At 43.4% G+C, this 27831-nt stretch overlaps 1 protein-coding gene across 3 annotated transcripts; it reads left to right on the forward strand.

Annotated features, from left to right (window-relative positions):
- Positions 1 to 27785, forward strand: LOC141126972 (killer cell lectin-like receptor subfamily B member 1A). Of its 3 annotated transcripts, XM_073613062.1 has the most exons (7): positions 5 to 113; positions 10767 to 10856; positions 16598 to 16681; positions 21864 to 21951; positions 25819 to 25967; positions 26601 to 26698; positions 27433 to 27785. In XM_073613062.1, the coding sequence occupies exons 4-7, from the start codon at positions 21927 to 21929 to the stop codon at positions 27560 to 27562; spliced, it is 402 nt and encodes a 133-aa protein (XP_073469163.1). In that variant the 5' UTR covers positions 5 to 113; positions 10767 to 10856; positions 16598 to 16681; positions 21864 to 21926; the 3' UTR covers positions 27563 to 27785. The 3 variants fall into 3 exon arrangements, 2 of the variants coding, with proteins under 2 accessions (XP_073469172.1, XP_073469163.1); XR_012241472.1 differs by lacking the exon at positions 26601 to 26698; XM_073613071.1 differs by lacking the exons at positions 10767 to 10856; positions 16598 to 16681 and having other exon boundaries at positions 1 to 113.
- Positions 27786 to 27831: the final 46 nt, after the last annotated feature.

Consider the following 27831-nt stretch of genomic DNA (forward strand, 5'->3'; position numbering starts at 1 on the left):
ATTACACATAACTATTCATACCGACTGTGTCTTCTAAAGCTGAATGGAGTCCGGACCTCCCATGACCGACTCCGTGACTTACGCTGATCTTAGACTGCAACCCTGTCTGACAGGTAATGTTCTTTACATTATAAATAGGTAATTCAATTATATGTAGCGATGTCCCGGGCCCCTAAAGGCTTAATGGTGACCTCCATCTGTGCAGAGTGGGTTACAAGTCATGGTGGGTGTAATGCAAGATGAAATTGGGGGCACCAGACACTTTTTGAATGCAAAGAGTTTTATTGTCTCTTAAACAGAACTGTGGGAGAGAGGGTTAGGGCCAGGACACCCTTAAAGCAAAGATAATTGGCAGACTCCGAGACTTCTCTAGGCAGACAGCCAAACAGGTGAAGGCCTCCAGCCGGACACCACTTCTGTATAGGTAGGAACGCTGTCTCCTATGGCAACAATCTTGTAACAGTCACTAACGGTAGTTGTAATTAACTATTGGCAACACAAACAGTTCTCTGCTTACTCCACAGTCGCTCACTGTGGATCCTTACTCCATAAGCTCCCAGTCTTTCAATAGACTTCAGATCCAATCGCCACTGGATTCCATGAGCTCTTCCACTTCTAGCACTTTGTATCTTCCTTAAGCGCCACTCCGCTTCCCTGGCTTGGCACTCGCTGAAGTTTTCCCACTTCTTCACCATCCCCGGCTGGTGAAAAGACTGCTCTGGTACTGACTTCAGCTTACTCACAGTGGTCTCCGGTAACAAGGTGGATGGTCCCTTAGTGGCGACAGCTTCCTCTTTTACTCCCGACCAACAGGTTCCCCGGTGGAACCTTTACTTTTGGTTGGACTCCAATTCAGCAGTCCCAACTCTACGCTGCCCTCTGGCTCCTGGCAAGTCCGTCAGGTAGCTTAGCAGCCAGATGTCCCTGGGATAGGCCTCAGGCTTTGGCCTAGCAGCCCGAGGCAGCATAACACACGTCCACCTAGACAGCTGTCCAGGTGGCACAGAACCCCGATCACCTGACTCCACCCAAATAAATAGGCTCTCCCAGCAGGCCAAGGGACCAAAGAAAATCCCTGCCCATTGGCTGAGACACCCCATCCATTCATGTCTGAGCTTGCGAAGCCCTTGTCTTGTCTAATGTCACCAGCATAGCGCCACCCAGTGACAGAAGAGAAAAGGTGCAACAAGACCAGATTTAGAGAGGAATCAATTGATCTTCTAACAATTAGCCAAGGCAACTATCGCCTGGCAAATAAATTTGATAGCAACCCTGCCTAAATATCAGGGTGCTACATATAATATAAAAATAGCAACAAAAAAATAATGTTCAATGCAGGAGGGATTTGTACAATAAGGCTATAGCATAAAACAAGCAAAGCATCTTTTCATCCAAGTCATTAACTAAATTCAAGTACATTTTTCACTAACAGAGTCCTCCCTGATGGGTTCTCCAAAACTCACAAGCAGCACTTCCACCTTCTTAGTGTTCTGTCACCAGTCAGCCTTTTCACTCAGAAGCAGACTCCCCATTGAGCCTCAGAGAGCTCATATACATAAAAGAGAGAGTCAATGAACTTTAGTTAGCGTAGCATATAACAGCTTGTGGACAGCTGAGACTATTAATGAGGTCTAGTTACCTGGTAAGATGTGAACCTAGGAATGGAGGCTTCATCCCAACCAAAGTTTTATATAGCCTCCGGGTTCCATAACCCAGAACAGAACAAAAATTCTGAAAAAAACTAAAAATGTTGTTTTGAGCCTAGGCGCCGTCTACACATTTTTTCATTGGAAATGTCGTAAAATACCTTTAAATATGCTGCTTCTGCCCTTCCTCTCCAGTGCTCTGTGCTGGCAGAGCCAAGTAACAGCCACGCCCCTCATTACAGATGCCCCACACAGACTTGTACTGCAGAGGAAGAAAGGGGTGTGTCAGACCACAAGGGAGGGGTCTGACTAGTTGTGTTGATCAGAGTGCTGATCACAGTATAGGCTAGATCTAACACCGGTAAAACCTTGAAAATAGAAGCTGTTAATTCCACATCTCGGTTAACTCATATAGATCTTTCTGATCTCATTTAATCAAGACAAAAGGTGTGCATCCATCTCAAATGTTGTCATAGTATTATTGTATTTTTACCTTTTTCATTGACTATACAGTAAATGTGGCTGGGAAGCCGGTTCAAGGTGGAAGTGGATAGAATTAACCAGTGCCTGTACAGTACATCATCTCCCTGTAATGTGCAAACTTATTGTGAATCTTCCATGAGCAGGGGGAGCAATGGAGACTGAATTGAAGAGGTCACCTGCTGATGACATTGGTGACAAAACAGTGATAGCCTTGCCCATTCCACACCTTTTCATGCACCGCTGTGGTCTAAGCAACAAAGAATAAGTGAAACTAAACGGAAGGCTGATATGACTGGGGTTTAAAGGAGAGCCTGATCATGGCAAGGTCAAAATGTTTACGTTATGCCCCGTACACACGAGCGGAATTTCCATCGGAAAAATCTTGGATGGTTTTTCCGACGGAATTCCGCTCAAGCTTGGCTTGCATACACACGGTCACACAAAAGTTCTCTGAACTTTCGACCGTCAAGAACACGGTGACGTACAACACTATGACGAGCCAAGAAAATGAAGTTCAATGCTTCCGAGCATGCCTCGAATTGTTTCTGAGCGTTCGTGTTTTTTCGCGCGTCGGAATTGCATACAGACGAACTCATTTTCGGATAGGAACTTTTTCCGACCGAAAAATAGAGAACATGCTCTCAATATTTTGCTGGCTTGCATTCCGCCAGCAAAAGGCAGATGGAGCATACACGTGGTCGCATTTTCCGACCAAAAGCTCTCATCGGAGTTTTGCTGGCGGCATTTCCGATCGTGTGTACGGGGCATTAGAAGAAAGAAAAGCCCTTAGCGGATTGGAGGAATGTGGTTATGTGGGTCGTGATGTGTCGGGAGGAAGAAGGATCTTCTCTGAAGATCAGTTGGTGCTTTGTCAATGTTGGACTTCAATACGCCCTCCCTACCCCTACCTTCTTCTTCTCTCCCCCACCTACGAATTTATTCCTTGTCTCTTTTTAGTCTATTTTTTTAAAAAAAAACATACATTTTTGTTAATGATACATTTTTTATTTGCACTAACATTCAAATTTGCAGGGGTGTATCCTTTTTCTAAGGTCCAAGCAGTACTAATTCTGCTGTGGGGTGTCTGTGTAAATGTTTTCTATTTTGGAATTTCTGTTCTGTTTCACTAATATAAGATCCTTGGTTGCATTTTTTTTTAATTGGATGAGGCTGTATACCTCATTCCATGAAAAAAAAAAAAAAAAAACAATGCAAAAAATGTAACAATGTTGTGTACATTACAGGAGTTGCAGCTGTATGACTGTATGACCCTTTAATGTTGAAGGTCCCTTTCCCATGTGTGACAATTTTTATTACAGTGATTTGGAAGAACAGTTTTCAGCATTTTGTGGTTGTAAGGTTTGGTTCCATTTTTTGCATCCCCGTAATAAGAATGATGATTCCTGCTGATTATTGATGTCTGAGGTTGGGGGGGGTTGCCTGAAGGCCAGTATTGGGGGTTGTGGGAATATTTCTTTCAGCGTTTCCGCCCCTTTTATTATGGGTTGTAGATCTTTTATTAAATGTCTTATTCCCTCTAGTGTTGGATTGTACAGGTATGTGGTTACTGGCTTGTTACATGCTTATTTGTTTTTTTCTTCTCTTTGTATTGAAGTAGATTTTCTCTTCAGGTTTTCAGAGCTGTGTTTATGCTTGCATTGATGGTTTTGTCCTTGTAACCTTTTTTATGGAAGGAGACTTTTAGTCAGTGGTGGCCCGTCCATACAGGGCACGTGGTCTATCAAACTTACCAGCAGATGTCAGTGGTGGAAATGGCTGGCTCATTATACAGGGGCATTTGGGCGGCGTTTCCATTTGTTCTATGCTTGTAGGCAGGTACAGTCTGTTTTCTCCACTGCAGGTGTGTTTGACCGCAATGACAATGCAGGAGTAGAGGAAGTCAGGAGGAACAGGTTTCATCCATGGGTTCCTGAGTCACTGGGGTAGCGATCCAGTTGAATGCTAACAGCCCATGTGTCTCTGGCTCAGTGTAGGGAAAGGTTACCCATCAGTCTGGGACAGTATTAGCGGTAGGGAGAGGTTCCTGATGAATAGAGAGTCTAGGGACACACCACCCTCTTTGGAAACCTCCCCGCTTGGGCTCAGATGGCCAGGTCGCATATAGACATGTGCACTGCTGAAAAATGCATTCGTTTTCATTTCATTAATTTTTTTTTTCTTGTTTTTCGGGTCATTCGTTATGTTCGAAAAATGTAAATTTGAAAAAATTTGAAAAAAATCGTAAATTTGAAAACATTGGAAAACAATCGTAGATTCGAAAAAAAAATTATTTCTTTTGTAAAAAAACAGAAATTTGGAAATTCGAAAAAAAACAGAAATTCAAAAAAATCGGAAATCCGAAAAAAAATCGGAACTTCAAAAATCCAAAAACCTGAAAATTTGAAAATCTGAAATAATAACTAACTAATAATAACTTAACTGTTACTAACTATTAAATTTATAGGTATTTTAATTTCCTTTCAAATTTGGCTGTTAGTGAACGTAACGAATACAAATTTATCTGAAGTTACGAATTATCCGAAATAATGAATGCCGCATCTAAACGAATGGAATGGAACAAATTAATAATAAATAATAATAATAATAATAAAACGTTTTTTTTATTATTGTAATTTATTATTATTAATTTGTTACGTTCCATTCGTTTAGAAGTGGCATTCGTTCTTTCGGATAATTTGTAAATCTGATAAATTTGTATTCATTACGTTCACTGACAGCCAAAATTCTAATACCTATAATTTAATAGCTAGTAATAGTTAAGTTGTTATTAGTACATTTTTGTACATTGAACCTCATTTGCCATGTAGTCGCCCACCCCATTAATTTGTTCAGGTCTTTTTGCAAGGTTTCCACATCCTGCGGAGAAGTTATTGCCCTGCTTAGCTTAGTATCGTCTGCAAATACAGAGATTGAACGGCTTACCCCATCCTCCAGGTCGTCTATAAACAAATTAAATAGGATTGGTCCCAGCACAGAACCCTGGGGAACCCCACTACCCACCCCTGACCATTCCGAGTACTCCCCATTTATCACCACCCTCTGAACTCGCCCTTGTAGCCAGTTTTCAATCCATGTACTCACCCTATGGTCCATGCCAACGGACCTTACTTCGTACAGTAAACGTTTATGGGGAACTGTGTCAAATGCTTTTGCAAAATCCAGATACACCACGTCTACGGGCCTTCCTTAATCTAGATGGCAACTCACCTCCTCATAGAAGGTTAATAGATTGGTTTGGCAAGAACAATTCTTCATGAATCCATGCTGATTACTGCTAATGATACCGTTCTCATTACTAACATCTTGTATATAGTCCCTTATCATCCCCTCCAAGAGTTTACATACTATTGATTTTAGGCTAACTGGTCTCGAATTTTCAGGGATGTATTTTGGGCCCTTTTTAAATATTGGTGCTAAATTGGCTTTTCTCCAATCCGCTGGTACCATGCCAGTCAGTAGACTGTTAGTAAAAATTAGGAACAATGGTCTGGCAATTACTTGACTGAGTTCCCTAAGTACCCTCGGATGCCCGGTGACTTATTAATGTTACGTTTTCCATGTCTATCTCTAAGTCTTTCCTCTGTTATGAGGGTGCTTCCTGTGACGTGTCATGAGGATAAACACTGCAGTCTTGGTTACTGAAGCCCCCGATTCCCACTCGCAGCCCACATGCACTCGCAGTCATGTGATAGCAGTTATCAGGGTGTATCTAGTAAACATGTGCACCGTCAATAAATTTGTTTTGTTTCGTTCCGTTTCGTATTAGAATTAATTCGTATTTCGTGTCCGAAATTTCATACGAAATATGAAATTTCGTTAACTTTTAGTAACAATTACGAATGTTCGTTATGATGAATTTATCATTATGAGGGGCTCCCACCCTCCCTGTGCTGTGCTGACTTCATGTTTTTTTTAACTTTTAGGTTTGATAACTTTTCGTATCAATTACGAATGTTCGTTAGGAATTTGGATCCGAAATTCGTAAACAAAATTTCGTTTTTCGTACAAAATTCAGAAGCATAGCAATTCATATTTCGGATCCTCCCGAATGTACGAATTTATGGAAATTCGTACGAATTTCCGATTCGTACGAAACTAATCGCACATTTCTAGTATCTGGGGTACAATGCTAGTAAATTGTCCATAAGGTAGTCTAGTAGAAGCTGGGGTCTTGACATGGAGGTTTGTGGCATATACAGCTGGTTTTTAAGCTGGTGCTTATACTAAATGGCTGCTATGGGCATTCAGCTCCAAAAGTCATCTTGTGGTCACTTGGTCTTTTTTTTGGTTTCTTCTTTCAGGGGAAGACAATCTTGTCTTCAGGAAACGCCCAGTCATCTCATCTTTTTTTTTGCTTCAAGAGTTCTGATGCTAAAAAAAAACCTTCTCTGGCCTACTGTTTGCTACAAACTAAGGCCATTGAGTCTAAAGACAATTGCAGGTCCCTTTGGAAAAAGTCCCTTGACATAACCTTCTCTGATCAGCAATGAAAAAACACCTGTATTTTGGCACATAAATGTTACCAGGCTTCAATAAATATATAAAATTCTTACACATTGGTATGTAACCCCAATAAGCTTCACAGGTGGTTTCCCAGATCCTCAAATGTTTGTTGGAGATGTCAAGGAGACAAAGGTACTCTTCTGAATATTAGGTGGCAATGCCCTCATATCTCAATCTTTTGGAATCAAGTATGCGACTTAAGTACCAAAATCACTGAAACCAATATGACCTTGGATGCTGCTTGTTATCTTCTACATATCTCCTCTGCCTCACCTACCAAGTATAAGCATTCCCTAGGAAAACATTTACTTAACTTCAAACCGCTTATCCCAAGACATTTGAAAACAATCACAAATAGAGAAAAATATGATCTACCAAACTCTGAGATATTTAGATATCTCCAAATCAAAAATTTCTATACACCATTCCTAAAGGGGGATACACCATTATCCCAATTATCCATTTTTGAATCAATCTGTACAAAAGATCCATTTGCTAAAGGTACAATTTCATCACTTTATAATCAATTATATGGAGTAGCAAATCTTAATAGACCCTCTTACGTTCAGAGGTGGGAGGAGGACCTGGGACGAACTTTAGAAGACACGGACTGGTCTAACATATGGCTCACATCTAAGTCATCTTCACCCAACATCTTAGCACTGGAGACAAATTATAAAGTCCTAACTCGCTGGTACCTTGTACCCGCTAGAGTGGCAAAATATTCACCTAATACCTCAGCTCTTTGTTTTCGAGGATGCCCAGAAATAGGCACACATTTACACATATGGTGGACGTGCCCAGTAATCCAAACCTTCTGGAAGGAAGTCTTCGTGATTGCATCTATAATATTAAAAAAAATAATACAACCAGATCCATATTTAACTTTACTTAATCTAAAACCGGAATGGTTAACACTCTCTCAATTCAAACTTATGATCCAACTAATAACGGCTGCAAAACAAACAGTGGCCAAGGCATGGAAATCTCCTACATTGGTACTAGCAGAAACAATTCACAGAATGAATAATACAATGTCCCATGCTAAGATGGTAGCCATCGATCAAAATCAAATTCCAAAATTTGAAAAACTTTGGCATCCTTGGATAAAACAACAATTCCTGTCAAAGTTCAATGACTCTGTCCTGTTGCCATGGTAACAGATTAAATGACTTACAGAGACACCCATTCTAAGGCTTCAAAGAAATCAAAAAGAATAATAAACTGACGAGCGGGACAACCTTGTGGACCATACCTCTACCTTTCAACCCTTTTTTCTTCTTTCTCTTTCCTTTTCTCCACCTTACGATTAAAGCTCATTATCAGAATTTATTTGACCTATATACACTCTACTTGTAAACAATATGTATAGTAGGTATAAATCATTTAAATACCTACAAAAGTAACTAAGGAAATGATATATATCTTTAATTTAGGTTTACGTGAACCCAATGTTTAATATTTGAAATTTCATGATATTTACCTATATAAACCCTACTGTAAAACAATGAGCTTACTTTATAGATCCTTGTAAACTTACTTTATGTATCTTTATAACATTGTATACTCAATAAACTTCTTTTGACAAGGAAAACAATCACAAATTCCCATAATTAAAGTTTGGCTACCTGAAGCAGATAATGTGCATCACATGGAAGAGACCTTTAAAATAATTCATGATGGCTTGATTAGCTACCATAAAACGTGGGGCAAAATTGGTTCAAATTTGTTCATTTTGATCATTTTAGATCACGCATGGGTACATAATGGCCCATTATTATTATTATTATTATTTCTTACTTCTGTTTAGGTTACAACCGTGTATTTTTTATGTTAAATATTTGTGCTTAAAGCCGTTGTATACCCTCTTTTTGACATTTTCACCTACCGGTAAGCCTATAATAGGGCTTACTAGTAGGTAAAATGAATATCTTCTAAAAAAGAAGAAGAAAAGGATTTTTGGGTCTTTACGTGAGGTTCATGGGGCCGTTCAGGCCCCCCCCTCCATCCCGGTTCAATATTTAAAAAGGAGAACAAGAGACAGGACATTGCATGAAGCACACGGAAGCAGATAGATAAATTGGATAAAAGACAGCCTTTAATTGGTTCAAATTGTCATATAATTTCATATTTATTTCATCTTTTTTCATTTCCATTAAGTGATACTTCAGTAGGTCATTAATCTGTATAGGTATCAACTGCAATGTGTGTAAATATGCATCAATTACTCCATGTATTTGTAAATATATGTATTTCCTTGTTGGGATGTTAATTACTGTGCAATATTTGAAACATAAAACATATTGATATACAGCAGTGTATAGACAGAAAGATGATTTGGTGGGATTTTAAGGGTGCCAGGCAAAAAAAAAAATTACTAGTAATACACCAGAATATAAAAAATAACAGAGTTTATTACACACAAGACAGATTTAAAAAAGTATATTGGCTATACATATATTACGCAGACATAGGTACATATCTAGTCAATTGATGGAACAAATGGTCACTTAACAATAGTATCCTGACATGTTTCGCCTCCTAGGGCTTTCTCAGGGATGTTTATTGAGAGATAGAGACAGATGTGTCACTGCATTAAACAAAGTACAGTTACAAATGATTCAGGGAAACAAAAGACAAAAATTATATATAGCAAAATGCATAGAATTTTAATATAAAATTATATGACAATTTGAACCAATTAAAGACTGTCTTTTATCCAATTGATCTATCTACTTCCGTGTGCTTCATGCAAAGTCCCGCCTCTTGTTCTCCTTTTTGAATATCTTCATGCAGCCACTGACGTCAGCGGCGCAGGCGCAGCGAAGGTCCGGTTAAGGTCCAGCGTATAATGCCGGACCTTGCCGGAACAGAGGACTCCCACTCACAGCACTGGAGCCACCAACCTGGAAGAAACGCAGAGAGGAAAATGTCAGCTCCCTCGGGATGAGATGCCCACGCTTTGTTCTGAGCTAAGTATTTCATCATGAGCTAGTATGCAGTGCATACTAGCTCATTTATGCCTTCGCCTTGCAGGTTTGTTTTGCTTTGTTTTTCCTTTGCGGGTATACAACCGCTTTAATCTCTCCCTTTAAATCACTTTGTATGCAACTTTAGTTAATCTTTTTTTTTCATTATGTAATACATTACATTAGTGTTTTATGTCTTCAGTTCTTATTTCCTATTTATCTGATATACTGTTTGTTTGTTTTTTTCCAACCGTGGTATATCCATTTTATGAACATTTATAGCTTGATTACTGCTGTTTATGTTGCTTTATTGTATATGGATACGAAAATCAAATAAAATTTCTATTGAAAAAAAAATATATATATACATATATGTATGTACTTTGCGGCAGTAGTGTATTTAGGTTTTGTCCTGCCCTAGGCCTGACTAAACGCATGCACCCCCTAATTTAAATATGACCCATCCCTTCCTGTCAAGGCCACACCCCTTGCTGTTTTAAAACCCATCCTGAAATTTTTGAGTGGGGACGCTAGTTCTGAGGGCCTGGGGGGGGGAGGCAATGGATTCCCTTAATTTTCATAGATTAGCTCTCACTTCCTGTATCGCTATGGGGCAGGAAGTGAAGTGAAATCTCTGCAATGGGACAGGGATGGTAAAAAATAAACTGGCAGGGGCTATAACCCTACCTTATTCTATCCAATATGAAAAAAAAACAAAGTGTTGCCTATAGTTCTACTTTAAGCACAAATTTTTGATAATTATATGGAGAGGACTAAGAAGATATAACCATGCCACTGGTGCAGCAGAAAACATAGCACAGTGAGGAAGGTTTGTGTTCCAGGATGATAGGACAGTCAAAATTAGAAGCGCCTCCCCCCCCCCAAGTTGCGGAATGCTGGTCGGCCGAATACCAGAAGCAGTGCGCTTTATGGGGGCGCTAGACTAATTTGCCTCTCAGTCCAGTCCGCCCCATAAGACTGGCGCTACACTAACAGCGCAAGCCGGCGTGGACTCTTTCTGTGATGCCCCCCCCTGCACAGTGCTGACCTAGGCCTGGGCCTTGTCGGCCTAGGCCAGAATACAGCGTTGCTTTGCGGTCCCAAAGAGTTTAATTATTTATTTGTACATTTTTTTAAAACCTAGAAAACACAGAATTCTCTGGAAGATGGAAGAAGTCTAAAAATGCTTTAGATCCAGAAATGGATGGAGACTTTCCAGTGAGAACACACAGAGGTATGACTGCTGGTAACATTTGTCTTCAGTACATTGTATTAACCACTTCAGCTCCGGAAGGATTTGCCCCCTTAATGACCAGGCCATTTTTTTGCGATTCGGCACTACGTCATTTTAACTAACAATTGCGCAGTCGTGGGACGCTGTACCCAAAAAAATTTGACAACCTTCATATTACCACAAATAGAGCTTTCTTTGGGTGGTATTTGATCACCTCTGCGGTTTTTATTATTTTTGCGTTATAAACGAAAAAAAAGAGCAACAATTTTTGAATTTTTTTTTTACTTTCTGCTATAATGAATATAGCAAAACAATAAAAATGATTCATCAGTTTAGGCCGATATATATTCTTCTACATATTTTTGTTAAAGAAGCAATATTATTATTATTATTATACAGCTTTTATAAAGCGCCAACAGTTTGCGCAGCGCTTTACAACATGAAGGCAGACATTACAGTTACATTAAAATTTGGTACAGTAGGAATCAGAGGGCCCTGCTCGTTAGAGCTTACAATCTAAAAAGGAAGGGTCAATTGATACAAAAGGTAATAGCTGTGGGGGGGGGGGGGGGGTGATGAGCTGATGGAGAAAGTATAACAGTGTATTAGTTAGAAGCAGGATAGGCTTATTTGAAGAGAAGGGTTTTCAGGGATTGTCTAAAGATGGATAGATTAGGGGACAGTCGGACAGATTGGGGTAGGGAGTTCTAAAGGATGGGAGAAGCTCTGGAGAAATCCTGGAGGTGGATATGGGAGGAGTTGACTAGGGAGCTAGAGAGCAGGATGTCTTGGGATGACCGAAGGGAGTGGCTTGGTTGGTATTTTGGGACTAGGTTAGTGATGTAGCTTGGGGCAGAGTTATGGATGGCTTTGTAAATTATTGTTAGTACTTTGAATTTTATTCATTGGGTGAGTGGAAGCCAGTGGAGGGATTGACAGAGAGGAGTGGAGGACACTGAATGGTTGGTAAGGTGGATGAGTCTTGCAGCGGCATTCATTATGGACTGAAGGGGGGATAGTCTATGTAAAGGTAATTCAACGAGGAGAGAGTTGCAATAGTCGAGGCGAGAGATGACCAGGGAGTGAATTAGAAGCTTGGTGGTGTCATTAGTTAAAAAGGGGCGTATTCTGGAAATGTTGCGGAGGCAAAGGCAGCATGATTTGGACAGGGATTGTATGTGGGCCTGAAAGAACAGTTCAGAGTCTAAGGTTACCCCTGGGGACGGACTGATAGATGTGCCATTGATCTTGACAGAGAAGTCAGGGGAGGGGGCACGTGGGGGAGGAAATATTAAGAGCTCAGTTTTAGAGAGATTCAGTTTGAGGAAGTGGTGTGACATCCAGGCTGATATATCTGTTAGTAAATTAGTGATGCGTGAGGAGATTGATGGGGTGAGCTGAGGGGCAGAGAGATAGATTTGGGTGTCATCAGCATATAAATGGTAGTGAAAGCCATGGGAGGCTATCAGCTGACCCAGTAGATTGAGAATAGTAGAGGTCCAAAGACAGAACCTTGGGGGACCCCAACGGTAAGAGGAGTTGGAGAAGAGGAAGTGGAGTTGTAAATGACACTGAAGGTGTGATGAGATAAGATTCGAACCAACGAAGAGTGCAGCCATGGAGACCAAGCAAATTGAGTTTTTTGAGGAGGAGGGGGTGGTCAACTGTATCAAAGGCAGCGTAAAGGTCCAGGAGTTATGCGGCGTACACACGGGTGGACTTTTCGACCGGACTGATCCGACGGTCTAACCGACGGACTTTTGGCGGACTTTCAACGGACTTTCCAAACAAACGGACTTGCCTACACACAATAACACCAAAGTCCGACTGATTCTTACGTGATGGTGTACAACTGGACTAAAATAAGGAAGTTGATAGCCAATAGCTGCGTCTATTTTTGTCCATCGGACTAGCATACAGACGAGCGGACTTTTCGATAGGAACTGGGTCCGACAGAGTTCCGACGTAAAGATTTGAAACATGTTCCAAATCTAAAGTCCGTCAGATTTTCGACCAAAAAAGTCCGCTGCAGGTCCGATGAAGCCCACACACGGTCGAATTGTCCACTGGACTCAGTCCGTCGGACCAGTCCGGTCGAAAAGTCCGCTCGTGTGTATGCGGCATAAGAGTACGGAATAATGACCGTTGGTTTTGGCTGTAAGTCGTTTGTGAGTTTTAGGAGGGCAGTTTCTGTGGAGTGCTGTGGGCGAAATCCAGACTGAAGGGGATCAAGAAGGTTATTCTCAATGAGGTGTTCCCTGTTGTAGTTGTAGACTTAACGTTCAAGGAGTTTGGAGGCAAAAGGGAGTAAATCGATGGGTCTTAGGTTGTTAAGATTGGTGGGGTCTGAGGCCTTTTTTGGTATGGGAGTGACTAGCGCATGTTTTAGAGGGTTGGAGAAGATCCCAGTAGAGAGTGAGAGGTTGAAGATATGAGTTAAGGAGCGTAGGATTGAGTCAGATGGTGACCGTAGTATTGGTTTGCGCAAAAGTTATCGCGTCTACACACTACGGGATAGACTTAGGGACTTTTATTTATTTCTTATTGTTTTTACTGGTAACAGCAGCGATCTGCAATTTTTAGCGGGACTGCAACATTGCGGCGGGCAAATCTGACCCCAAATGACACTTTTTGGGGACCAGTGATATTATTACATTTATCAATGCTATAAAAATGCACTGATTACTGTGTAACTGTCACTGGCAGGGAAGGGGTTAACACTAGGGGGCGATCAAGGGGTTAAATGTGTTCCCTGGGTGTGTTCTAACTGTAGGGGGATGGGCTGCCTGGGACAGAGATCGCTGTGTTACCGATCACTGGGGACAGCAGATCTCTGAGATGTCCCCTGTCCCTGTTCTGCCTCTGTATACAGCGATCGCAGGGGCACGCGCCCACAATATCACATGCATGGACCACCGTACAGGTACGGCGATTCGCGCAACGCTGCCAACCTTCAGCAGTAAATGTACGTGAGCTGGTCGGCAAGTGGTTAAAGGGATTGAGGGCCTGTTTACATCTGTGCATTGTGGCAATGAGCGGTAATTAAGGATGAGCTCCGGCGTGTTCGCACAGCCCACGTGCAGCGCCCGTCAGGAAGTCGGCACTGCGCTGCGCTAACCACAGGCAGTGAGACATTTCCCGATATCTGCAGCCATGCATCAGGACAATGTCTCACTGCCTGTGATTAGCGCAGAGCAGTGCTGACTGCCTGGCGGGTTCTACACGTGGGCTGTGCGAACACGCCGGAGCTCATCCTTAGCGGTAATACAAGTAGTGCAGTGCTGTGATGTTTATTCTGAATGGCACTCCAATGCACCTTTAAAATGCACCTGCACTAGAGCGTACTTCAGCACACCACAATGCACAATAAGTCCTGCAGCAGCAACAAAAGAAGTGAAGGAGCCCATACTCCTGTGTTGAGTCCCATTCACTGGGCTGTAGTAACACAGCTTACCAAAATGCATGATAGAACACTTGCAACACATCCTTTACGGCAACTCTCTCTGTTGTAAATGGGCCCTGAGGCTCGATTCACATCTATGCATGTTGCTTTTGAGCGTTTCTGCAGTGCTTTTCGCATTTTAACCACGTTTTTACCGCAATTTTACAGCGTTTTTGCCGCAATTTGCGTTTTTTTTTCTTTTACACTGTATATAGCTGGTTGCTAAGGAGGGGGCCAAGAAGCCTGCCGCCATGTCCTTAACAACCGATGAACCATCAGTGGGCTTCCCTGCTGACAGTTGAATATAAAAAAAAGAATTGCCTGTTTAAAAAACATTGTGAAAAAAACAGCATGACCCCCCTGGTCCATACCAGGCCCTTGTGTCTAGTATGGATTAGGAGGGGAGCCCCCACACCAATTCTTTTTTAAAAATTGTGTGCGGTCCCCCCCAAAACACATACCAGATCCTTATCCATAAATGCAGCCTGGCAGGTCAGGAAAGGAAGGGGACGAAGGAGCGCCCCCCCTCCTGAGCCATACCAGGCCACATGCCCTTATCATGGGGGGTGGGTGCTTTGCGCCCCCCCACCCCAAAACACCTTGCCCCATGTTGATGGGGACAAGGGCCTCTTCCCGACAACCCTGGTCGGCAGTTGTTGGGTTTTGCGGGCAGGGGGCTTATTGGAATCTGGAAGCCCCCTTGAACAAGGGGGCCCCCCAATCCAGCCTCCCCCCTATATGAATGAGTATGGGGTACATTGTACCCCTACCCATTCACCAAAAAAAGTAGTGTAGTGTGAAAAAATACAGTAGACAGTTTTTGACAAGTCTTTTAAAAATATCTTCTTCCGCGCTTCTTCCTCTGGTCTTCCCCCATCTTCTCCAGCATCTTCCCTCTCCAGGCTTCTCCTTCTCCCGCTTCTTCTTCTGCTCATCTTCTTTTTCCTGTCTTCTTTGCCCGGTGAGCTTTTCCCTCTACCGCCGCTCCTGCTGATGACCCTCCTCCGATTCTGCGTCCTGCTGATATGTCCACGCCAATGTCAAGCATGTCTTAGATAGGGATGGGGGGTGATCATCGGATGTTGTCACCCAGAGGCCCCGCCCCTTGTGATGTCATGTGCCTGGGACATAATGGGTCAGTGAAGTCACAAGGTGGCAGTGCCTCCTGATGACATCATCCGATGGTCACGCCCCCATCGTTACCTAAGACATGCTTGATATCAGCATGGACAGATCAGCGGGATGCAGCATCGGAGGAGGGAGGGTCATCGGCAGGAGCGGTGGCAGAGGGAGAAGAACACCAGACAAAGAAGACAGGATAAAGAAGAAGAGTGGAAGAAGAAGCGGGAGAAGGAGAAGCCCAGAGGAGAAAGATACGGGTGAAGATGGAAAGAGACTGGAGGAAGAAGCGCGGAAGAAGAAGATATTTTTAATAAAAGACTTGTCAAAAACTGTCTACTGTATTTTTTCACACTACACTACTTTTTTTGGAGAATGGGTAGGGATACAATGTACCCCATACTCAATCACATAGGGGGGGTGGGATCTGGGGGCCCCCTTGTTAAAGGGGGCTTCCAGAATCCGATAAGTCCCCCGCCTGCAGACCCCCAAAAACCACCAGCCAGGGTTGTCGGGAAGAGGCCCTTGTCCCTATCAACATGGGGGCAAGGTGCTTTGGGGTGGGGGGTGCAGAGCACTTACCCCCCCCATGTTGAGGGCATGTGGCCTGGTATGGTTCAGGAGGGGGGCGCTAGCTTGTCCCCTCCCTTTCCTGACCTGCCGGGCTGCATGCTCGGATAAGAGGCTGGTATGGATTTTGGGGGGACTTCACGAAAAAAAAATATACAAATTTGGCGTGGGGGGTCCCCTCCGAATCCATACTAGATCCGAACGCCTTTTTTTTCACAATTTTTTTTGCCGGCAATTCTTTTTTTTACATTTAGCTGTCAGCAGGGGGGGGAACCCGCTGACAGCTGATGACTCATCGGTTGTTAAGGACACGGCGGCCGGCTTCCCAGCCCCCTCCTTAGCAACCAGTTATATACAGTGAATGTACAGCTAAAAAAAAAATCGCTGCAAAATTGCGAAAAAAACACATTTTGGATGTGGGTCAATTGAAGTCTATTACATGCAAAATGCTGCATTTTGCAGGGAAAAAATGCATTGATGTGAACATGTTCTATAAGAACCCATGTTAAAAAATGTACCTGCATATCTGAAAAATGCATCAAAAAACTCATTAGTGTGAATGGAGCCCGAGGGAGAACCAACTAAATGTCCAATCGTTGTGTATTTCCAGATATCCAGATTATGAAAGGGGTCATTGCAGCTCTCAGTCTTCTGTGTCTTATACTTCTCACAGTCATTGGAATTACTTACTGTGGTAAGAGACTATTATTATGGTCCATCAAAGCCCATTTTTTGATTTTTGTTTTTTTGTTAACTTCATTGTCTAACTGTAGATCTATGTTTGTCCCAAGCATGTTTGAAGCCGTTTACCGTTGACTGTCTCGCCACCTCTGCTGGTACTATATTCCAAGCATCTACTACTCTGTTAATAAAATAATACTTTCTAAGGTTACTCTTGAACTTTCCTCCTGCAAGTTTGAGGTCATGTCCCCCGTGCTTTTAATCGTAGCTTTATATTGAAATATTTCCCCCAAACTATATTCACACCCACCAAATATTTAAAGGTTTCTATCATATCCACCCCTCCTCCCTTCCCCCCAGACTATCCAAAGAACCAAAAAGAAAGTGGTTACTGCAAAAGTTGCACTCACAATTTTTGGGTTTCAATGTGGAGATCTTGATTTCTTTTTTTTAAATATAAACATATTTGTTTAAGTTCATTGCTATCAAGTCAATACCATTCATTAATGAGTCTTCAAAAAGCAAATTCTGAGAAAATCCCTCATGATATCTCCATTAATCCTCCTAAATTTTGCTCTCCAGATTCACCATCTTATAAAAAATAAAAATGTATAGTGCCACCCAATAAAGTTGTCAAAAAAGTCCATAAACACAAATAAAATGTAAAATAGTGTCATGTTCCATTGATTTTGTAAAACACCTGTTTTTTCTTCATTTTAGAAATGTTTGCTATTTTGTTATTTCAGAATGTACTTTCCGAGCACTTTTCTTTTGGTCCACTCAAATATGGCAGAATGATTACTTCCGACCTCGTCAATGAAGCCAGACGAGGCTAGGCTACTTAAAGCTAGTGGACGTCAACACTAGAGGACCCCTTGATAAGGTCCAATTGGACGAAACGCATTGGGGTGGATATTTTGGTGCTGACGTTGCGCCGATGCATGATCCTGGGTGGGCAGCAGCTTTCAACGTGAGTGATTTGCATCTACAGTATCTCACAAAAGTGAGCACACCCCTCACAATTTTTTAAATATTTTCTTCTATCTTTTCATGTGATAACACTGAAGAAATGACACTTTGCTACAATATAAAGTAGTGAGTGTACAGCTTGTATAACAGTGTAAATTTGCTGTCCCCTCAAAATAACTCAATACACAGCCATTAATGTCTAAACAGCTGGCAACAAAGGTGAGTACACCCCTAAGTGAAAATGTCCAAATTGGGCCCACTTAGCCATTTTCCCTCCCCGGTGTCATGTGACTCGTTGGTGTTACAAGGTCTCAGGTGTGAATAGGGAGTGGGTGTGTTAAATTTGGTGTTATCGCCAGCCAAGCTGGCTCAGATGTATCCATCGTACTCAAACTGCTGTTGGAGAAACTGTGGTCTTCCGGGCACATCCCTGCATGTATGGTGGTACTGTCCTGCAATCACCCTATACTGGAAAAATGTGAATACCCTATTATCTCAACTCACAAAATCACATGTATCATTAACCCCTCAAATTGCTCTACTGGGATTAGGGTTACAAACATGGCATGTACAATTCCATCCTATAATTACACATGTTCTAATAGCTGCACGGCTAGACCTTGCCCGAAACTGGAAATCTAGTCACCCCCCTACTTTTCAGCTCTGTATATCCATTCTTAACCAGAATCTACATATGGAATACATGTATGCTAGAGCGCATTATACCCTTAAAAAAAATCCTTGCTCAATGGGCTCCTTGGTTACAAAAACCCAGATGTAAGTTGGTTATTACATAAAATTAGACGTGTTGCCATCTTTCAGCCACAAGTCCTTACTCCCAGCAAAATACAGTAATAACCCTATGCTATACAAGTGGAACCTTGGATTACGAGCATAATCCGTTCCAGGAGTATGCTCGTAATCCAAAGTACTCGCATATCAAAGCGAAGTCAATGGAAACAAAAATAATTTGTTCCGCATTGACTTCAATGGGATGAAATACCGCATGTGGCCAGAGGCGGGGGGCGCTGGAGAGCCTCGGAAATGGCCGAAAATGCCCTGAGCACACTTCAGCTGACCTCGGGAAGACTCAAGAGCCTTTACCAGGTTTGCAGAGGTCAGCCGAACTGTCCTCGGGCCTTTCCGTGCATTTCCGTTCAGCTCCTCCGGTTCCGTTCGGCTCCGGCGCCCCCCACCTCAGGCCAAAAGCGGTACTGCACACCGCTTTGGCCCGAATCCTGCTCGTTTTGCAAGACAACACTCGCAAACCGAGTTAGGACTTTTAGAAATACAGTGCTCGTTTTGCGTAACTCTCGTTAACCGCGTCACTCGCAAACCGAGTTTGCGAGCTCTGAGTGTGCTATAAATAAGAGTGAAGCGCGTCAGCTGTTTTTCTGTACTTTTTCGCCATAGTGTCCTGTATGCTTCATGATCCAGTTTTTACAATAAAGACGCTTGCAATTTCTCCCGGTGTGCGGCTGTCCAGATCTTCTTGTATACTTCCTGCTAGTACTAGTTGCCCACCTTAAAATTTCGAGAATACTGTCTGTCTCGTTCTGCCCTCTCATAGGGTCCTCTCTCAGGTCTTTATATCCTGCCCTGGGATATGACAAAGCCATTTGTTAAGCACCTACATGCTTATTTATCATTATCTTATCTAAGCTGTGTCTGCCTTTAGTACTCATGCTTTATCTTATTTCTCTTGCTGATGTTAGGGTTCTATACCCGGAATTACTTTTTATGTTTTAAAAATCATCACAATCTTGTTTTGTGTACTTTGAACCACCTCTAAAGGGGCTTGATATTTTCCAAAGTGGTCCATACTGATCGGGTATATTGAATAGCCATTTATTTATCAAACATTTAGTTATGATTAGCAAAACATGTATTTTGATTAAGCAGAGACAATTGTTACAAATGTCAGGCACAGGATGTATGCAGAAGCTGTTTTTGTTTGTGGTTAAATGCCATTCACACCTCCAGCTGTGAAAATGCGTTTTCCCAGAAGAACTCTGCAAGTGATGTATAGGTGCTAAATGGCCATCTGTTTATCAATGTAAATAACCAACAAATTGATTAGGACTTCAAAAGAGGCTCATTCAAGGTGCTTCCCCCCTGTAGAAGGTATAAAATGTACTGAGGCCCCCAGCCTCTTTAGAACATTTATATTGATTGTATACCATGTACAAATGTGTTCTCCATGCTTGTGGTTAGCTACATGCTTGAATATTAAATACATCTTTTTGAATGTGGTTCAGCAGTCAACATGTTATTGGAAACCCCAGACAGACCTAGCCGGGACAGAGGCTTTTGGAGAGGACTGAATGCAGGCCTCTTGCCTTTTGATTATGGGCCCTGGATTTTAAGGGAACAATACTCTTTGTGAGGTGTATGCCTGGGGACCCTGAACTAATGTTACTTTGGATTCAAGTCCATGTCCCCCCAAAACACAAAACTCTGGGAACCCCGTATCATAGTTGCCAACATTGTAAAAAAAATTTTAGGGACACTTTTTTGGCTGTAGGCGGAGTCTTGTTGTAATCGGGGCGGGGCATGCGTTTGTGGGTGTGGCATAGGAAAAAGTAAAAATGTAGCACGCAAAGCCCCCCCTCACATCAGAAGTCCCCAGCGGAGCCCCCCTCACATCAGGAGTCCCCAGCGGAGCCCCCCTCACATCAGGAGTCCCCAGCGGAGCCCCCCTCACATCAGGAGTCCCCAGCGGAGCCCCCCTCACATCAGGAGTCCCCAGCGGGGGGCCCCCTCCCATCAGGAGTCCCCAGCGAAGCCCCTCCTCACATCAGGAGTCCCCAGCGGAGCCCCCCCTTACATCAGGAGTCCCCAGCGGAACCCCCCTCACATCAGGAGTCCCCAGCAGACCCCCCCTCACATCAGGAGTCCCCAGCGGAGCCCCCCTCACATCAGGAGTCCCCACCAGCAGAGTCCTCCTTACATCTGGTGCCCCCCCTGTGACATCCAGACTATACGCCCCCCCCGTGACATTCAGACTGGCCCCCCTGTGACATCAGACCAGCCCCCCTGTGACATCAGACCAGCCCCCCTTGTGACATCAGACCAGCCCCCCTGTGACATCCAGACCAGCCCCCACCATGACATCCAGACCAGCCTCCCTGTGACATCCAGACCAGCCCCCCCGTGACATCCAGACCAGCCCCCCCATGACATCCAGACCAGCCCCCCCTGTGACATCCAGACCAGCCCCCCCTGTGACATCCAGACCAGTCCCCCCCTGTGACATCCAGACCGCCCCCCCTGTGAAATCCAGACCGGCCCCCTGTGACATCCAGACTGCCCCCCCCCCATGAAATCCAGACTGGACCCCCTTGTGACATCCATCGAGCGGAGCCGCATGGTTACAGTAGAGATTGAGCTGCAGCGCTGCCCATCCCCCCGCCCCCCTTTCCATTACAGGTCACAGAAACTGGCAGCGGACCGGAGTGGGCCAGGGGGTAGCCGGCGCCGCAGCTCACTCTCTACTTCAAGCCATCTAGCCAGCGGGGCCCCCCTCCCATCAGGAGTCCCCAGCGAAGCCCCCCCTCACATCAGGAGTCCCCAGCAGAGCCCCCCCCTTACATCAGGAGTCCCCAGCGGAACCCCCCTCACATCAGGAGTCCCCACCCAGCAGAGTCCTCCTTACATCTGGTGCCCCCCCTGTGACATCCAGACTATACGGCCCCCCCCGTGACATCCAGACTGGCCCCCCTGTGACATCCAGACTGGCCCCCCCTGTGACATCAGACCAGCCCCCCCCGTGACATCCAGACCAGCCCCCTGTGACATCCAGACCAGCCCCCACCATGACATCCAGACCAGCCCCCCTGTGACATCCAGACCAGCCCCCCCGTGACATCCAGACCAGCCCCCCCGTGACATCCAGACCAGCCCCCCGTGACATCCAACTTCAGCAAGTCGTCTTCACCACATCTAGATGCCTAAATGGATTGAGTTGCTACTATGTGATTGCAATTTGTGTTACCAAGCAATTGAACAGGTGTACCTAATAAAGTGGCCGGTAAGTGTATATTTATATGTTGATTGTGATTTACATTGAATTAATCACTTTGTTTTTCAGATAAACCGTAAGATGAAAAATTGGCAATTGGAATTGGGGAGAGGAAGGAATGTGTGGGATTATTTAAATGTGAGGAATTTTCCCTCTTGCAACACTAAAAGATTTTGATCTTCTTTTTTTCTGCCCTCATTCCCAGGTTCACCATTCCAGCCATGTCCTGTACAGACCCCAGGAGAGAGAAGCCACGATAGAAGAGGAGATGGAGAGGAATAACACCAACTCAGGTGCTACAGTTTAAAATAACATATTTGGGCCAGGATGAACAGAAGATCTAGGACTCAGAGTAAAACATTTTTGTAGATTTTTATTATAGTTTTATAGTATTTACATTCCCAGCTTTCCAAATGAGACTTTAAATATTATTCTAGTGTGCAATGACTTCCAATGGAGCTTCTGGAAATAACCGGGTCCCCCTACCTTTCCAGGTTGGGTCCCCCCTACCTGTCCAGAGGCTGCCTACCCTCATACCGGTCCCAATAGTCCAACGACAAACTCAGGCTCCAGTATAGGGTTGTTTTTACTGTTTACCGCAGAACACAGACAAAATTCAGGGGTGCAAGATATCCTAGGCACAAAACACTCACTAAGGACAGTTTCCTGAAAATCCCAGCAGTAGCAGGCCCTTTAGCAGCCGTCACAAAATAGGACTGATAATAAGGAGGCAGCCAAACAAACCTTTGACTCTGTGATACCTGGAGCTGTAGGCAATGGACCCTTCTTACAATGTCCAAGCAGTAGCTTCTGTCCAGCTCTCCTAAAAACACTCTTCAATAGTAAGTCCCTTTTCAAGGCCAGCTGCAATAGACATCTCTTCTTCAGACCTCCAGCTCATAACACATGATGAGACCCAGCACAAATTAGCAGCTTGCAACACAAAGGCCTCCTGCTAGGGGAAACCTAAGGGGAGAGAGCACCCGACCTCCTCCTCCCAAATATTTATCCTCTCCCCAGCCATACCTTCTTACCAGCTCCTCAGGGGTTGGCTGGGTTGGATAAATATTCATAACTCCAGAGGGATCATCCCGCACACACTATCTGCTGGAACATTCTTCCACCAGGGTGAACCTGCAGAATCTTTGCAGGATAAATACTAAATTTTAACAAGCCAACGGCAGAAGCAATACACAATATAGAATAAAGTTCATATTTTTACGCACAGTTCTTCTCTCTCAGTAGATAAACCTGGCACCTTGAACCATGGTGGGAGCTCAGGCTTTTTAATATGCAAGAAAATCAAAGCTATGGGCTACGTTGACTCAAAGGGAATGATCGAGAGGATACATTGAGAATATCAATTTATTTTTTTTTGTTTTAGATAAAGTGTTGAAGGTTTGGAAGCCCTGTTGGGTTTTTGTTTACCCCTTTTATAAATCCAGATGACCATTGACACCAAAACTGAAAGCTATGGGAAATCCAAAATCTTTATCAGGTAATAAAGGGGAAATCCTCCAATGGAGACACCTGTTACAGTTTTTGGCGTTGTGACATGAAGTGAAGGCAAATCTGCCCCAATTTAATACAGATAGTAAAAAACAAAACCTTACTGGAATTTTAACAATGTCCTACTCTGTCCAAAACAAAAAGTCTTGTCTTTAGACTGAGTATCTCATTGTCATAAATTTAAAGTCACCATAAGCTAAGACATCCAGCTTGGAGACAAGAGGCTACATCTGTAAGATTATACCCAACAGGCAGTGAGATCTATCCACAAAATCTTGCCTAATTTTTGAAATCACTTACTGTATGCCCCGTACACCACGGTCGGATTTTCTACGGAAAATGTGTGATAGGACCTTGTTGTTGGAAATTCCGACCGTGTGTGGGCTCCATCACACATTTTCCATCGGATTTTCCGACACACAAAATTTGAGAGCTTGCTATAAAATTTTCCGACAACAAAATCCGTTGTCGGAATTTCCGATCGTGTGTACACAAATCTGACGCACAAAGTGCCACGCATGCTCAGAATAAATAAAGAGATGAAAGCTATTGGCTACTGCCCCATTTATAGTCCCAGCGTACGTGTTTTACGTCCCCGCGTTCAGAATGATCGGATTTTCCGACAACTTTGTGTGACCGTGTGTATGCAAGACAAGTTTGGGCCAACATACGTCGGAAAAAATCCATGGATTTTGTTGTTGGAATGTCCGATCAATGTCCGACCGTGTGTACAGGGCATAAGAATGGTCCACATCAATGACCTTCTTGCCCCAAAACAATTCTTTCAGATGACAACCCCAGGCTGCATTACCATAGTTGACATTCCTTGACAATCCTTACATTGATTCCTATGGCTCATTGTTCCAGGTCTAGTACCGAAAATAATGTGGTGCTAATATAACCCCAGAAAAAAAAAAAGTTATGTGACCCACCCTGTTTGTCTGTTCATGGTTCTTCCATCATGATGATTATGCCATTTTCCAAGGAAACTTATTTTTATCTATAGGCCACCCTGCCTGCTCCATGGGTCAGGGTCCAGATCAGATGATGATGGTGTGGTTGAAACAATCTGTCATCTGCTCTGCCTGGCCCATGGTGAAAGTCCAAACTTTGCACACATTTTTTTTTTTTTGTTCAGCCCACCCACCTAGATCTATATGTTGATGGTTCTAAAGTATTAAAGAACAATTTGTCACGGAATTGCTTCCCATACTCTGCTTGAGTGCTTCCATCATATATCTCTTCCTCCCAGTCTGAATATAGATATCAGATATTCACACCGCTTGCAACCAAGAACTAGGCAGTACTCATTTTGGCTGCTGAACAAGAACTGTTTATTTGAACACAGGTACGCTCAGGGGACATCCCCCCTCCTTTGCATAATGACACAGGGCGGGTAGACTACATTCAGTAACAGACACACAGGTGTATTCAAACATGTATTCTCATCAGTAGACTGTCCTATTAGCAGGGAGGGCTATTGGAGGAATTCCCCCCTCCCTTCTCACAGCTAATACACATAGACATATACATCCCATAATACTTTTCTCCCAAGGCAGACACACCAATAGAAAAATGGGATACAGGCACTATACAAACACATAGCAACCCCGACCCCACCTGAAACCATCTAGCAATGGTCTCTGATGAAAGGGGGAGTGTATCTTCATATATTCTTGAGGTCAGACTGGGGTTCTCGGTCGCCCTGTGTCCCCACCCAAAGTGACTCCCGTCACACAGTTGACATTTGGGCTGAAGGTTTTTGAAGTTTATTTAGAAAAGAAGAGTTACAAAGTAAAAGTAAAGATTAAATAAAGATTGGTACAGCTGTGGAGGTCCGGCATGGTTGATTGTGCCAAAACCTAGAAAACCACAGAACACACAAACTTTTTAAGACAGGTGCCACGTAGGACCTTCCTAAAATATGACATTCTTAAGAATTTGCGCAAGCCACCCATCAACCAGCCAACAAGAAACATTATTTTCTGTATTTATGTAACACCTTATCAGCCTAATCTGACACACAGCCTGAAATGCTCCACTGAACAATACTAGGAGCCCAATTGTCTGTTCAAGACATTCCAAGGACATTAAAACACCCATTCCGAGGAATGTTCTATAACATCTTAAATTAGAATGACGAAAAGTATGGAAAGCAGCACGCTGATATTCAGCCCAGTTAAATTCTGTAAGAAAATGGCTTCAGCTTGTCTCCTCCAGAAGTTCTACCCCCTTTAACACATTTCACCCCAGGGCTTAGTATGGGGCGGTTGAAACGTTTGTATCAGTGGGCTGGGCAAGCCTGCACCCGACAGTACCAATATCACTGGGAGCCCGAAGTCTGCTTGGAGCGATGCATCTGTTTTGGTTTGGGATCTCAAAATAAAAGACATTCTTGCAAGAGAACCCATTATATAAAGAATCCCAATATTTGTGAATGGCGCTTAATATTGTCACTTAATCATTATTAAAGCCTTTGCCCTTCTGCCTGGGGGCAGCGCCACCCCCCTGAAAAATGCCACCCAAGGAAAACGCCTTGTTTGACTCACGGTAGATACGCTCTTGGTTACAGGGAGACTCTATAAAATAAGACGCCCCAACATGAACTCCTAATAGGGTCACTGACCTCATGTCATTTTCCTCTTTTGCAGACTCCTCCCACCTGTGCCCCCCAGATTGGATCTACATATATAAGAAGTGTTACTCTTTCTCAGAAAAAAAGATGACCTACTTGGAAATGAACTCTGCCACATTTGGCTGTAGATTGGCCTCCATCCCAGAGACCCTCATCAGCCTTCGGGTAAGTGACCCTATCACTGTATGTACACCCAGTATATGACCAGGGAACCCTTACTATGGAACATGTGGTGGTTTCAGGACTCTTCACTCTAGAAATGGTGTGAATATTCATTTCAATTATCCAATCATGAGAAAAGAAAGTTCCTGTTTACTTACTTCACCTGCACATGATTGGGTTTTTACAGTAAAGTGAGCAAGGAATAGCTTTTCACATGACTTTGAAGTTATTATTCCCACAATTAACAAAATGAACTAAATCAGCCTCAATTACTTTTTTTTATTTCAAATGATTTTATTAGACATTTCAGGTAGATACAAAGTACAAACAGTAGGTGGTGGGGTTGCAACTCTTGCATAGTTAGGCTTGTGAGAAACATGAACATAACCAAAGGTAATGCAAATGCAAAAGCCTATGTTGGGGGGGGGGGGGGGGGTAGCGTGTTCACCCTGAGAAGAAAACAAAAACAAAGAAAGAGCAAAGTAAAGTAGAGAATGGGAGCGGAGGGAGGAAGAAAGAGGTAGGGTAGAGTGGATCAATGACTTTTAAAATCTAATTTTAATCAAAAATTGTCCTGCATACATCATCATCATACCTGTTCAATAATATAACAAGGGTGACATTATCATTTTCCAGAGATTAATTGCCATAACACGGCAGGACTTTTGGGTTGGAATGGACAGACATTCTAGCAATGACACCTGGATGGCAAAGTGGAGGGACGGCAGCATGGAGTAAGTTGGTTGATCACCCTTGAAGTGTAACTTTGGTAGAAGGCCAATGTAAGTAAACAAAATAGGTGACTTGACCAGTGGCGGCTGGTGGGTTCTTCTTTTGGGGGGGCTGCAAACAAACAACACCTCCCCAACACTTACCCGCTCCTGTGGCGGGGCTCTGTTGTCCTCTCCTCTTCTCCTGGAGTGTGGGCAGCGGCAGCCCCGGTGCCCGCTCCTCAAGCTTGTGTCTTGCGTCAAGCTTGTATCTCCTCTTCCACCAAAGCTCTAGGCATCGAATAGGATTGCCTGGCGTTTTGGCCAATCGGGAAACAGGTTTCACGACCTACCTCCTGATTAGCGAAAATTCATTCGCTATCGTCACACAACAGGGTGGGATCAGAGAGCAATGCAATGCTCTGCGCTCCGAGGCCACCCTTTTTGTGAAGCCTATTAGAGAACTATTAGAGAACTATTATTGGCTCTAATTAGGTGCTTCAAAAAAAACACCCACTGGGCATTGGAATCCATAGTCCGGTGCCCTGATATGTAGATCAGGTGGCCAGATGCATGGATAGGGGAGGCGGCGCCCGTGCGCCCTCTATGGACAGGCCACTACTGGTCTTGACTCTCTATGTATCTGTGTTTGTTAGTCTCCCTCATTATCTGGTTCCTATAATACCTTCTAAGCATAGTGTGTGGTCTAAGGATTCTCTGTGGCTCTAATGGAAATGTTTTTTCTGTTCTCCTGGTAGGAAGGTTCTGAAAGGAGATGGGAGCTGCATCAAGCTTGGACGAGATCTAAAGTATGAAAATTGTTATTCTAAGCTTCTGTGGATCTGTGAGAGAGATGCAAAAGAGACAACCAAAGACGCATTATTATAGGATAAAATATACTGTATGTAGAATATAGTTTAAGATAGAGAACTGTAGAAATGAAGATAAAAGTTAAGTTGTTGATCTTATGAGTGTCCAGACCAACCACACAGATGTATGTCTCATCGGGCTCATTTACACTTGCTTCGACTTTAACAATAAAGCTCCTACAGTTAAAATGTGCTTTTTTTTAAGTGTTTTTGATGCTTCAGTGATGCTTTTTTGAAGCTTTAATAAAGATTGGCAAATGCCCCATGTATGTGTGTTGATTTTCTATT

This window comes from Aquarana catesbeiana, linkage group LG01, assembly GCF_042186555.1.
Source record: "Aquarana catesbeiana isolate 2022-GZ linkage group LG01, ASM4218655v1, whole genome shotgun sequence".
NCBI classification, from domain to species: domain Eukaryota; kingdom Metazoa; phylum Chordata; class Amphibia; order Anura; family Ranidae; genus Aquarana; species Aquarana catesbeiana.